Source organism: Saccopteryx leptura, chromosome 10 (genome assembly GCF_036850995.1).
Source record: "Saccopteryx leptura isolate mSacLep1 chromosome 10, mSacLep1_pri_phased_curated, whole genome shotgun sequence".
Lineage (NCBI taxonomy): Eukaryota > Metazoa > Chordata > Mammalia > Chiroptera > Emballonuridae > Saccopteryx > Saccopteryx leptura.
In genome coordinates this window covers 6,765,801-6,779,946 of record NC_089512.1, presented here as the reverse complement: position 1 = coordinate 6,779,946, position 14,146 = coordinate 6,765,801, and the positions used below count along the sequence as shown (strand labels likewise).

General features: G+C 48.2%; 1 protein-coding gene across 1 annotated transcript; it reads right to left on the bottom strand.

Annotated features, from left to right (window-relative positions):
- Positions 1-513: 513 nt before the first annotated feature.
- Positions 514-10,036, bottom strand: C10H3orf84 (chromosome 10 C3orf84 homolog). Its single transcript, XM_066350335.1, has 4 exons — positions 10,010-10,036; positions 6,034-6,147; positions 1,327-1,383; positions 514-932 (listed from the first exon to the last, which is right to left on the bottom strand). The coding sequence occupies exons 1-4, from the start codon at positions 10,034-10,036 to the stop codon at positions 516-518; spliced, it is 615 nt and encodes a 204-aa protein (XP_066206432.1). The 3' UTR covers positions 514-515.
- Positions 10,037-14,146: the final 4,110 nt, after the last annotated feature.

The window sequence follows — 14,146 nt, the reverse complement described above, 5'->3', positions numbered from 1 at the left end:
TTAAAGTTTCTGCTCACCTTCATAGGGAGGGCTGGTTGAGTGGGAGTTGTGACCAGGGCAGTCTCCTTCTGTCCCAGCTGTGGGGAAGCTGTCACTTAGGCAGGACTGTGTGGCCACCAACCACCTCTCTAGAGGCAGTAGCCTCCCAGAGAAACCAAAGCTGCTAGCCCTTGTTCCAGGCTTTGCTGCCTGCTAGTAGAGGCCATCGACTCTGCTTTCCCTGAAGTCACACTGAGTGTAAGGGACTCACAGTTGGGTTTGTTGCAAGAATGGATTTGGGGTCCCAGCATCCATCTGCTGTGACCATGGTAACTCTTCTGAACACTTAGTCTCCTGTAGGCTGTACTCTTTCTCACTCAGTGGCAGGGCTCCCAGGGCAATATGACACCCTGTCCAGCCAGCACACAGGCATCATGGCCACGAGCACCACAGGAGCCAGGCATGGGCCTGGCAGTACCTCATTGCTCTCCAGGCTCTGAGCCCTCTTCGGCTGCAAGCACAGACAGGCCACGGTGTCAGCCACTCCTGTTTAATGCTCTGGACCAGTTAAGACACTCGGAGACCCCAGCATGAAGGTAATGCTGCAACAGCTTGGGTCTTGGGATCCCTGGGAGGTCAGGCAGTGTGCTCGTGACGGGGGCCTGGGGTCCCACGTTGTTGCTGCCACAGTGGCCAGCTTGGGCTGGCTGGCAGAAGTTCTGCTGGTAGGTGGTGCTGGCACAGAGAGGCTGGATCTGCACAAAGTGAACAAGGCGCTGAGGGAGGTCACCGAGACCTGGGCCTGCCCGGAAATTGGCCTGGTAGGAAGATTCCAGGGGCCGCTGCTGGCGGAGCTCCAGCTCACCAGGTGCCCAGCGCAGGAAGGTGTGTCGCTGCCACAGGCGCTCCAAGTCTTTCCGCCTTCCGATCCCCTGCAGCAGGTAGTAGGGGCCCTTCTCAGCGGTATGGGCCCTTGGCCCCAGTCCTGGCACCGGGCCTGGCCTTGGGTGCCTCCCAAACCCAAGCCTGTCTGCTGGTGCCCGGCCTGTGCCCGGCCTTGCTGGCCTGTACCCCAGCCATTTTGGCCTACCTCCATTACAGGGTTTGGCCCCAAAAGCAGTGGCCCCTGGGATATTTGTACATTGTCAGGCAAGCCGGCAGAGGAAACCAAAGCAGAGGTACCTCTGGTTGGGGAAGGGGCTGTTTCCCAGAAGGGAGCGGTTGTCAGGGAGACAGGTACTCCCATCTGTATGAGGAGCCCGCCCTCCCCTTGCTGTCCTCCCTACCTCCCCCCTTAGCTCCAGCCTAGGCTGCGGCCTGTCCCCACTCCTTCCACACTCCACTCACTTTTTCGAAGGAAGTGCGGTTGTCATGCTTGGAGAAGAAGTGTTGCTTTGCTGGCTCCTTGAAAAAGAGTAAGAAAGAAGGTGATGGGGGGATGATGATTTCCTGACCCCAAGATGTTATCTCAGGGCCCAAAATGGAGGGAAGATGTTGGGAGCCACCACCCCTAAACTGCTAAGCTCCCAAGATCCTGAAAGGACAGATAAAAATCAAAGCAACATCTCACTCCCGGGACATCTCATCCTTGCACTTGCCCCCAAAGCAGAAGCCTCTGGGGTCGCCGATTGAGGAAGGGACTGAGGCACCTTGCAAGATGTCCTGCCATCAGGGTGGCAGTGGTTCAAGTTTTACATCGGGCTCTTATCTCTGCATCGTCCAGGACTAAGCTTCAGTTCTGTCCTCCCCTCTGTCCACACCCATTCCCTCATCAGCAGCCCAAGCTCTTGACCCTAAATACCACCAGGAAACTGAGAATTTTCTCTCTAGCTCAAGCTCTGTCCTGAACTTCAGACACAGTAGCAACTGCAGTTTAACAGGCACCTCAAACATGTGACAGATCTGGATCATCCCCCAACCCAGTCCACCTACTGCCTCCCCAGCTCAGGTCATGGTGGCTACATCCAGCCAAACACCACAGGGCCCCCATGATTTTTTTTCTTTCACACCTGACATCCAATGTGCCAAGAAATCCTGTTGATATGTCCTTCAATATGTACCCAGGACTGGACCACTCCTCAGCATGGCCACTGCTTTCCCTGGTCCAAACCACCTTCCTCTCTCGCCTGAATTATTGCAAGAGCTTCCCACCTGGTTTCCCTGCTTCTAATCTCATTCCTAGTATGTTGTCTTCCTAGCAGGCAGAACTATTCTTTTAATACGTAAGTCAGTTCACATCTCTTGTTTGCCAAAGATCCACGGCAGTTCCTCGTGTTTATTCAAGTCAGTCATCATAGTGGTTCTGAGACCCACATAGTATTGATCCCTCCTACCTTCAGCCACACTGGTATCCTCACCGCTCCTCAGCAACACCAGATACTCCCACCTCCAGCCTTTGCACCCCATTCTTTTGCCTGAGGTTTTTCTCCCACCTGGCCACATGACCCCTTCTCCCCTTCCTCTTGGGAGACTGTCCTTGAGCACTACACTAGCAGTTCCATCACCCCAACTCTGCATTTTTCACCTTCTAACACTATATGGCTGTATATTGTGATGTTGCTTATTGTCTGATGTTAGCATTTGTCTTGCTCACATCAGTAACTCCATCACCAAGAACAGTGCCTGGCCAAATGAAGTACCCGATTTGGTGAGCTCAGTCTTGGCTGGGTTAGGATACGAGCAATAGCTGACAGCAGGTTCCTAGGTAGAAGTCAGGGGCTAGCTTCGTGCCAGATCTCTGAACCAGAATCTTCAGGGTGGAGCCTGTGGAAGGTGTCTTTAATTTTTTTTTAAATTTTTTTGTTTTTACAGAGACAGAGAGAGTCAGAGAGAGAGATAGATAGGGACAGATGGACGGGAATGGAGAGAGATGAGAAGCATCAATCATCAGTTTTTCGTTATGACACCTTAGTTATTCATTGATTGCTTTCTCATATGTGCCTTGACCACGGGCCTTCAGCAGAATGAGTAACCCCTTGCTTGAGCCAGCAACCTTGGGTCCAAGCTGGTGAGCTTTTGCTCAAACCAGATGAGCCCACGCTTAAGTTGGTGACTTCGGGGTCTCGAACTTGGGTCCTCTGCATCCCAGTCCAACGCTCTATTCACTGCGCCACCACCTGGTCATGTGGAAGGTGTCTTTAATAAGCTCTCCTACTGGGACATCCTGCCTTAGACAGCCAGGGAAGGTCTTCAAATAGAAAGCTTCATAAAGCCAGCTAGCCTTACTTTTCATTCCTCATAGAACAAGCTGACATAGGGTTTAAAAACCCTAGGGCAGGCCTGACCTGTGGTGGCGCAGTGGATAAAGCATCAACCTGGAAATGCTGAGGTTGCCGGTTCAAAACCCTGGGCTTGCCTGGTCAAGGCACATATGGGAATTGATGTTTCCTGCTCCTACCCCCCTCCCCTCTCTATAATGAATAAATAAAAAAATCTTAAAAAAACAAAAACAAAAAAACCCCTAGGGCATGTTAGCCTGACCAGGCGGTGGTGCAGTGGCTAGAGTGTTGGTCTGGGATGCAGAAGGCCCAGGTTCGAGACCCCGAGGTTGCCAGCTTGAGCGCGGGCTCATCTGGTTTGAGCAAAAGCTCACCAGCTTGGACCTAAGGCCGCTGGCTCGAGCAAGGGAGTACTCGGTCTGCTGTAGCCCCATGGTCAAGGCACATACGAGAAAGCAATCAATGAACAACTAACGTGTCACAACGAAAAACTAATGATTGATGCTTCTCATCTCTCTCCGTTCCTGTCTGTCTGTCCCTGTCTATCCCTCTCTCTTACTCTCTCTGTCTCTGAAAATAAAAGAACAAAAAACCTAGGGCACGTTAGAAAAAAAATGGGAAAAATCTTCAGAATCTATACTTAGACAAAGGATTTTTAGCCTTGATCCATTAATAAATTGGGCCTCATCAAAATTAATAAACTTTTTTGCTTTATGGGTCCATATGAAGAGACTGAAAACACAAGCTACAAACTGGAAGAAAATATTTGCAAACCACATACCCAATAAAGGACTAGTATCTAGAATGCATAAACAACTCACAACTGAACATTAAAAAACTAATTGGAAAATTGGCTGACTACATAAAGACATTTCATCAAGGAGGATATGCAAATGGAAAATAACACACATGAGCCTGACTTCTGGTGGCACAGTGGATAAAGTGTCGACCTGGAATGCTGAGGTCGCCGGTTCAAAACCCTGGGCTTGTCTGATCAAGGCACATATGGGAGTTGATGCTTTCTGCTCCTCCCCCCTTCTCTCTCCCTGTCTCTCTCTTCTCAAACATGAATAGATAATAAAATAAAAATAATTTAGAAAATAACACATGAAAATATGTTCACCAGTGCCCTGGCTGGATAGCTTGGTTGATTAGAGCATCATCCCGAAGTGAAGAGGTTGCTGGTTTGATCCCCAGTCAGGGCACATAGTAGAAACAGATTAATGCCCCCCCTTTCTATTCCCCCCATCCTCTCTTGCTAAAATCAATCAATAAATCTTTAAAAATAACAACAAAAAACCTGGCCTGTGGTGGTTCAGTAGATAGAGCATTGACCTGTAATGCTGAAGTTCGAGTTCAAAACCCTGGGCTTAACCCAGTCAAGGCACATAAAAACCCCTAGGGCAGGGGTCTGGAACCTATGGCTCGTGAGCCATATGTGGCTCTTTTGATGGCTGCATCTGGCTCGCAGACAAATCTTTAATAAAAAAAAATAATAACGTTAAACATAAAACATTCTCATGTATTACAATCCATTCATTTCCTACCGCTCATGTTTATGGTTGCGGGTGGCTGGAGCCAATCACAGCTGTCCTCCGGGACAACACCAAATTTTTATTGGATAAATGTTTCACGGGTCATTGTATGGCTCTCACGGAAGTACATTTTAAAATATGTGGTGTTCATGGCTCTTTCAGCCAAAAAGGTTCCCGACTCCTGCCTTATGGCGTGTTAGAAAAAGCAATCAACGAACAACTAAAGCAGCGGTTCTCAACCTGTGGGTCATGACTCCGGCGGGGTCGCCTAAAGCCATCGGAAAATACATAATGCATATCAGGTATTTACATTCCGAATCATAACTGTAGCAAAATTACAGTTATGAAGTAGCCACCAAAATTATTTTTTGGTTTGGGGTCACCGCAACATGAGGAACTGTATTGCGGGGTCATGGCATTAGAAAGGTTGAGAACCACTGAACTAAAGTGAAGCTTTAGTGTGATACTTCTTGCTCCCCAACCCCCGCTCTCTCTCTTCTCTCTGTAAAATAAATTAAAATTTTTTTAATTAAAAAAAGAATATATTTACAATCATTAAACATCAGAGAAATGAAAATTAAAACCACAATGAGATATTACATCAATTACGACTAAAATATAAAATGGAGACAACAATAATTGTTGGTGAGGATGCAGAAAAACTGGATCACTCATACATTGCTGGTGGGAATGTGAAAGGTACAACCACTTTGGAAACCAATTTGTTTTAAAAACTAAACTTTAGCCAGACCAGTGGTGGTGCAATGGATAGAGTGTGGACCCTGAACACTGAAGTCACCAGTTCGAAACCCTGCGCTTGCTGCTTCAGCATGGGCTGTATGCTTGAGCACAGGCTTGCCAGCTTGAGCACAGGATCAGCGACATGATCCCAAGGTCGCTGGCTTAAGCAAGGGTTCACTGGCTTGGCTGGAGCCCTCGGTCAAGGGCATGTATGAGAAGCAACCAATGAACAGGTAAGGTGCCACAACTACGAGCTAATGCTTCTCACCTCTCTCTCTCTTCCTGCCTATCTATTTTTGTCTCTCTCCCTAAAAGAAAAAAGTTTAGAAGGAGTATTGAGCAAGACTGTCCACCCTGGTATGAGCTCCCCTCCACCTTGTCTGTAGGAGAAAGACCTGACATTTCAGGGAAGAAGGGCCCGGCCTCACGCACATCCTGGAGATCGGCTGGCTCCAGGCGTCAGTCCAGCTGTGTGTGGCAGGGCTGAGGATGATGCTCTGGGGGCCTGAGAGAAGCAGAAACTGGCTGGGCCACCCGCTGCTCCCAGGGCTGCCTTGTACCTGACACCGCTGCAGGAACACTGCTGGAGGCTGGGGCTTGGCTGCAAGGCGGTATTCTTGAGCACTGTCACTCTTGAATTGGCCTCTGTGGTGTCCATAGAAGCCTTGATTGTGCTATAAGAAGGTAGACATAAGGGTGAATTCTACCTAAACTCCAATCCTGAGTTCTAGACCTCAGAGGCTATAAGCCTCTTCTGGGAGTTTATGACAGAATATGTAAAAAGAATCTGAGGTGGAGGGACACCCCTGGAGAAGGACCTGTAGAGAGGTGTCTCCTATTCCTCATTAGAACAGTTGGCCAGCTGTGCTGGCCCACCTGGGAGGGCTAATGTCTGTGTGTGTGACTGTGTAGTTTATTATTTATATATATAGTTTTAAATTTTATTTTTTATTTTTATTTATTTTTTAATTTTTTTATTTTTTATTTTTTTTCATTTTTCTGAAGCTGGAAACGGGGAGAGACAGTCAGACAGACTCCCGCATGCGCCCGACCGGGATCCACCCGGCACGCCCACCATGGGGCGACACTCTGCCCACCAGGGGGCGATGCTCTGCCCATCCTGGGCGTCGCCATATTGCGACCAGAGCCACTCTAGCGCCTGGGGCAGAGGCCACAGAGCCATCCCCAGCGCCCGGGCCATCTTTGCTCCAATGGAGCCTTGGCTGCGGGAAGGGAAGAGAGAGACAGAGAGGAAAGTGCGGCGGAGGGGTGGAGAAGCAAATGGGCGCTTCTCCTGTGTGCCCTGGCCGGGAATCGAACCCGGGTCCTCCGCACGCTAGGCCGACGCTCTACCGCTGAGCCAACCGGCCAGGGCTATTTTTTATTTTTTTTACAGAGACATAGAGTCAGAGAGAGGGATAGACAGGGACAGACAGACAGGAACAGAGAGATGAGAAGCATCAATCATTAGTTTTTCGTTGCGCATTGCGACACCTTAGTTGTTCACTGATTGCTTTCTCATATGTGCCTTGACCGCGGGCCTTCAGCAGACCGAGTAACCCCTTGCTTGAGCCAGCGACCTCGGGTCCAAGCTGGTGAGCTTTTTGCTCAAGCCAGATGAGCCCGCGCTCAAACTGATGACCTCAGGGTCTCGAACCTGGGTCCTCGGTATCCCAGTTCGACGCTCTATCCACTGCGCCACCGCCTGGTCAGGCTATAATTTTTTTAAATTTATTGATTTTGGAGAGAGAGGGGGAAAAAACATGGATTTGTTGTCCTATTTATTTACACATTTATTGGTTGATTCTTTGTATGTGCCCTGATAGCAGTTTGAACCCGCAACCCTTGCATATTGGGACAATGCTTTAACTAACTGACCTACCCAGCCAGGGCCTTTTTTTTTTTTTTTTTTTGTATTTCTCTGAAGCTGGAAATGGGGAGAGACAGTCAGACAGACTCCCACATGCGCCCGACCGGGATCCACCTGGCACGCCCACCAGGGGGCTACGCTCTGCCCACCAGGGGGCGATGCTCTGCCCCTCTGGGCGTCGCTCTGTTGCGACCAGAGCCACTCTAGCGCCTGGGGCAGAGGCCAAGGAGCCATCTCCAGCGCCCGGGCCATCTTTGCTCCAATGGAGCCTCAGCTGGGGGAGGGGAAGAGAGAGACAGAGAGGAAGGAGAGGGGGAGGGGTGGAGAAGCAGATGGGTGCTTCTCCTGTGTGCCCTGGCCGGGAATCAAATCCGGGACTTCTGCACGCCAGGCCGATGCTCTACCACTGAGCCAACCGGCCAGGACGCCAGGGCCTTTTTTAAAAAAAAATAATTCTTTGGCCCTGGCTGGTGGCTCAGTGGATAGAACGTTGCCCCGCATATGTTTGTCCCAGATTCGATTTCTGGTCAGGGCACACAGGAGAAGTGCCCATCTGCTTCTCCCCCCACTCCCTCTCCTCTTTCTCTCCCTCTTCCCATCCAGCAGTCAGTGGCACGATTGGGTAAGAGCATGGCCCTGGGTGCTAAGGATAACTCCATTGGAGCCCATCAGCCTCAGGCACTAAGAATAGCTCAGTACTCAAGCATCAGCCCCAGATGGGGTTGCTGTGTGGATCCTGGTCCAGGTGCAAGCAGGAGTCTGTCTCACTATCTTCCCTCCTCTCACCTAAAAATATGATAATTTCTTTAAAAAAATTTATTGATTTTAGCAAAAGAGGAAGGGAGGATGGAGAGAGAGAGAGAAACATGGATCTGTTCCTGTATGTGCCCTGACCAAGGATCAAACTGGTAACCTCTGTGCTTCAGGACAACACTCTAACCAACTAAGCTAATAGGCCAGAGCCAGCCATGGCCCTTCTTCCCTCCCTCCCTCCCTTCCTTCTTTCTTTCTTTCTCTTTCTATTTTATTTTATTATTATTTTTGACAGAGTCAGAGAGAAAGAGAGAGGGACAGACAGATAGGAAGGGAAAGAGATGAAAAGCATCAATTCTTTATTGTGGCATCTTATTTGTTTGTTGATTGCTTGTTTGTTGATTGCTTTCTCATATGCCTTGACTGGGGGGCTACAGCAGAGCAAGTGACCCCTTGCTCAAGCCAGTGACCCTGGGCTCAAGCCAGCAACCTTTGGGCTCAAGCTAGCAACCATGGGGTCATGTCTATGATCCCACACTCAAGCCAGGAACCCCGTGCTCAAGCTAGTAAGCCCACGCTTAAGCCAGATGAGTCCACACTCAAGCCAGTGACCTCAGGGTTTTGAATTTGGGTCTGCATCCCAGTCCGACGTTCTATCCACTGTGCCGCTGCCTGGTTTTTCTTTTCTTTTCTCTCTCTCTCGTCTCTTTTCTCCCTTTTCTTTCCTCCCTCCCTTCCTCCCATCCTTTTCTCTTCCTTTAATAAGGCCCTAATATGGGCTCAGAAGATAGCAGTGAAAAGACAGAAAGACCCTAGCCCCTATGAACCTTCCTTCTGTGGGGGAGTCAAACACAGTGAATAGGGTCAGGGAAAAGAAATAGCCTAATGACTAGATCAGGAGTTCACCTAAGTGATGAACTTTCCGAAAGAAGTACTTCAGGCCCTGACTGGGTAGCTCAGTTGGTTAGAGTGTCATCCTGATACCCCAAGGTTGCAGGTTCGATCTCGAGTCAGGTCACATACAAGAATCAACCAATGAATGTATCAATAAGTGGAATACCAAATCAATCTCTATCTCTTTCCCCTTCCTCTCTCTCTAATAAATAAATACAATTAAAAAAATACTTCAACAATAAATAGCTTTTGGAGAGAATTTCAGAGATAAGGACAGAGCAGAAAAAATAAATGAGCACCAAGGGTCTAAGAAGGAGCTATACTGCATTGACATAATTAGGCAGACACCCTGTGGATAATGATGTCTGGTCATGGAACTCTTGTGGCCCATCCTCGTTGTCCTGAGTGCTCCCTGGAGAGGATGGTGTGTCAGGTCCTCCATGACCATAGCCTGGAGCAGAATGAACCTGTTGTGAGCCGGCCTGTGGCCATCATGGTAGGATCCTAAACATGACTAGAAAGCCCATCATTCTTTCATCCCACTGAGGTTTTGGGTCATTCAACTTTACTGTCCGTCTTTCTAATATCTGCTGAACACCCCTTGCTCTCTATTCAGTTTAGTTCAACAGTATTGACTGGGCCTTTATGGTATTCCAGGCATGGAGCTGGGAAGGGGGTATACAGATGGAAGAAAACAGCATTTGCCCTCAAGATGTTCCCAGTCTAGAGAGTGTAAATTCCAGAAGTTTGGAGGGTAGGCCTGGGAATGGGGTGGCTAAAGGACTAGGAGTTTAGCTGGTGAGCATGAGACTAGGACCCCTGGAAGGGGGATGGTATTTGGGAAGACTAAGTAGGCTCCAGGGGTGACCTCAGGACACCAGAGGGGGAGTGGATAATTCAGGGTCCTCCACTAGCCTGAATATTGGATGAAACTCTTCCTGCTTTACTTTCATAATTCACTCAAATTCTAGGTACTACCCCAGGGCCAGGGACCAGGATTAACTATAAAATACTCTTACCCAGGAGCCTATTAAAGCACTTTGCATCTTTCCAGGAAAGGAACAGAAAAAGCAAACTTTCTTCTTGTCCTTTAGAGGCTGCCTGAGAATCTAGGGGGTCAAGTGTTGCTTAGTGACAAAGGGGGGTTGTGACTGCACAATGCTGCTGACTGCTGAGGCAGCGCCCAGCCTGCTCTCCCTCTGTGCTTCCTGCTGTGTTTTTACTTCTCTCCAGAGAGCAATCTGCCCCTCCACACTAACAGCCTAAGAGAGTCCTTATATATAGAAACACATAAGGCTCCACTGTGCAGTCTGCGAAGTTCACAGTCAATGAAATATTAAGGAACAGTTAGAGGTGAATTTTGCATTTTTAAAACTGTGCAACTGAAATGCCAGGGATATAAATTTAGAAAGCACTCATGGAGTCAACGGAAATGTTAAAGGGGCTGTGGCTGTTAGGATAAAATGGGTGCTTCACCTGGCCCATTAGTTCAGTCAGAGCGCCGTCCTGAGACGCCAAGGTTGCAGTTCAATCCCCAGTCACGACACACGTGGGAAGCAACCAGTGAATGCTCACTAAATGGAACAAATGAATGCTTCCCTCTCTCTCTCTCAAAAAAAAAAAAAAAAAAATCAATTTAAAAAAATCACGTCATGCCTGACCTGTGGTGGCGCAGTGGATAAAGATGGAATGTTGAGGTACCAGTTTGAAACCCTGGGCTTTCCCGGTCAAGGCACATATGAGAAGCAACTACTACAAGTTGATGCTTCCTGCGCCTCCTCCTCCTTCTCATTCTCTCGCCTCTCTCTAAAATCGATAAATAAAATCTTTAAAAAAAAAAAATACTGCCCTGGCCAGAACTCTGTTGGTTAGAGCATCGTCCCAAAAAACAGAGGTTGCCAGTTTGATCCCTGGTCAGGGCACATTCGAAAACAGATCTATGTTCCTGTCTCTCTCTCCTTCCTCTTAAACCAATCAATAACAAAAATTTTAATATGAAAAAATCATTTAAAGTTGGTGTTTCAGAATAAGTGAAACAAATGAATGCTTCTCTCTTTATCTCTCTGTCCCTTCCTCTGTTTCTCTAAAATAATCAATCAATTAAAAAATCATTTAAAACTGGTGCTTCAGAATAAGACTGTCAATATCTCAGGAGCCGGTGGTGACCAGGAACATCAATCACAGCAGGTAAATGTTACAAGGGCCTGAGTGAAGAGGAGCAGAACAGAAGAGCAAAAGAAGGAACATGAAAATATTTGACAATTTGACATTATGGTTCTATTCCAAGTCATACTTGGACAAATAATTGTCTCTTTCTTTCTCTCTCTCATTGCTAATGCTGGGATGTGAACAGTTCATCCCTTTTATTAACCAAAAGAAGTTAGCCTTTTAAAATGTGCTAATCAAAAATTCAACAACAGGAAACACTCAGACCCTACTAGTGTCACTGGCACAAGTATCACTAGCCAGAAAATCCACCCTTGTATAATTAAGTTGGAGACCTCCTCTCACATTCTCAAGTAGAAGAATATTTATTGCTGCATCCATATAGGGGGAATAACTGTAAGCAGCCTGAATGTTTACCAACAGGACAATGAGGAAATTGGTCGACAGTCACACAATGAAATACTACGGTTACAATAAATGGGCTAAGATACTTGAATCCAGAGATAAATCTTAAGAATGGTGAGTCAAAAGGTCAAGTTGTAGCCTGACCAGGTATAGTAGATAGAGTGTCAGCCTGGGATGCTGAGGACCCAGGTTTGAAACCCTAAGGTTGCTGGCTTGAGCGTAGGCTCACCAGCTCGAGTGCAGGGTTACTAGCTTGAGCATGAGATCATAGATATGACCCCATGGTTGCTGGCTTGAGCAAGGGGTCACTGCCTCAGTTGGAGCTCCCAGTCTAGGCACATATGAGAAAGCAATCAATAAATAACTAAGGTGCTGCAACTATGAGTTGATGCTTCTCATTTCTCTACTTCCTGTCTGTCCCTCTCTCTCTCTTGTCTTCTCTCTCTTGCTAAAAAAAAAAAAAAAAAAAAAAAAAAGCCAAGTTGTAGAAAGATACACCACTTCTAAAATGATACAGACATCCCTGGCCAGGTAGCTCAGTTGGTTAGAGCATTGTCCTGATGTTCCAAGGTTGTGGGAACCCTGGTCAGGGCACCACATATAAGAATCAACCAGCCTGACTAGGCAGTGGTGCAGTGGATAGAGCGTCGGACTGGGATGTGGAGGACCCAGGCTCAAGACCCCGAGGTCGCCAGCTTGAGCACGGGCTCATCTGGTTTGAGCAAGGCTCGCCAGGTTGAGCCCAAGATCACTGGCTTGAGCAAGGGGTCACTCGGTCTGCTGTAGCCCCCTGGTCAAGGCACATATGAGAAATCAATCAATGAACAACCAAGGAACCGCAACAAAGATTTGATGTTTCTCATCTCTCTCCCTTCCTATCTGTCTGTCCCTATCTGTCCCTCTCTCTGACTCTGTCTGCCACACACACAAAAAAACAACTAACCAATAAATGCATGAATAAGTGGAACAACAAAAGTGTTCTCTCTCTCTCTCTCCTTCCTCTCTTTCTTTTTTTTCTTTTTTTCTGAAGCTGGAAACAGGGAGAGATAGTCAGACAGACTCGCGCATGCGCCCGACCGGGATCCACCCGGCATGCCCACCAGGGGCGATGCTCTGCCCACCAGGGGGCGATGCTCTGCCCATCCTGGGTGTCGCCATGTTGCGACCAGAGCCACTCTAGCGCCTGAGGCAGAGGCCACAGAGCCATCCCCAGCGCCCGGGCCATCTTTGCTCCAATGGAGCCTTGGCTGCGGGAGGGGAAGAGAGAGACAGAGAGGAAGGTGCGGCGGAGGGGTGGAGAAGCAAATGGGCACTTCTCCTGTGTGCCCTGGCCAGGAATCAAACCCGGGTCCTCCGCACACTAGGCCGACGCTCTACCACTGAGCCAACCGGCCAGGGCCTTCCTCTCTTTCTAAAATCAAAAAGTAAAATTTTAGGCCCTAGCTGGTTGACTCAGTGGTAGAGCACTGGCTCAGAGTGTTGATGTCCTGGGTTCAATTTCTGGTCAAGGCACACAGGAGAAGCAACTATCTGCTTCTCCACCCCTCCTCCTCCAACTTCTCTCTCTCTCTCTCTTCCTCTCCTGCAACCATGGCTTAATTGGTTTGAGTTCATTGGCTGGGGGCACTTGAGAATGGCTCTGTGGAGCCTCTGCCTCAGGTGCTAAAAATAGCTCAGTTGTGAGCATGGCCACAGATGGGTGTTGCCAGGTGGATCCTGGTCAGGGTGCTTGCAGGAGTCTGTCTCTCTATCTCCTCTCCTCTCATTTGGAAAAGAAGAAGAAGGTAAAAAAACTTTTTCTAATTTACCATTTTAGCCCCAGCCAGTTAGGTCAGTTGAAGTGTTGTCCTGACACACCAAAGTTGCAGGCTGATCCCGTCAGGGCACATACAAGAATCAACAACGAATGCATAAATACATGGAACAACAAATCAGTGTTTTCCTCTTTCTCTCTCTTCCTCTCTCTAAATCAATAAAAATAAAAATAGATACAGACATGCAAAACAATGCTCTACACTGTTTATGAATACAACACATGAACTAAAACTGTTCCTGTCAAAGTCACCAATAATACTCACTCCTCATTGTCTTTGCTCCACCAGCAGCATCTGATCCCCTCTCCCTCTTTGAAAGACGGTATAAGCCTCATCATTTAGCTCAGTAGGTTAAGAGCATCATCCTGAAACAACAAGGTTGAGGGTTTGATCCCTGGTCAGGGCACACACAGGAAGCAACCAAAATATGCACGACTGAGTAGAATAACAAATGCTTCCCTTTCCCTTCCCCTCTCCCTCCTTTTGTTTGTTTGTTTGTTTGAAGTGAAAGGCGGGGAGGCAGAGACAGACTCCCACATGTGCCCCTACTGGGATCCACACGGCAAGCCCCTACCAGGCGATGCTCTAACCGGCGGGCCGCAGCTCTGTTGCTCAGCAACCAAGATATTTTAGCCCGTGAGGCCAAGGCCATGGAGACATCCTTAGTGCCTGGGGTCCAACTTTGCTTGAACCATTCGAGTCATGGGTGCGGGAGGAAAGGGGAGAGAGAGAGAGAGAGAGAGAGAGAGAGAGAGATGGAGGAAGCGGTGG

Bases quoted from the DNA above. Each gene is read 5' to 3' on its own strand.
- C10H3orf84 (XM_066350335.1), bottom strand. From the start codon at position 10,036: ATGCAAAGTGCTTTAATAGGCTCCTGG. The intron at 1,384-6,033 runs GTACAAGGCAGC...CTCTTTTTCAAG, and splicing joins TGTTCCTGCAGCGGTGTCAG to GAGCCAGCAAAGCAACACTT. The intron at 933-1,326 runs GTGAGTGGAGTG...ACCGCTGAGAAG, and splicing joins ACCGCACTTCCTTCGAAAAA to GGCCCCTACTACCTGCTGCA.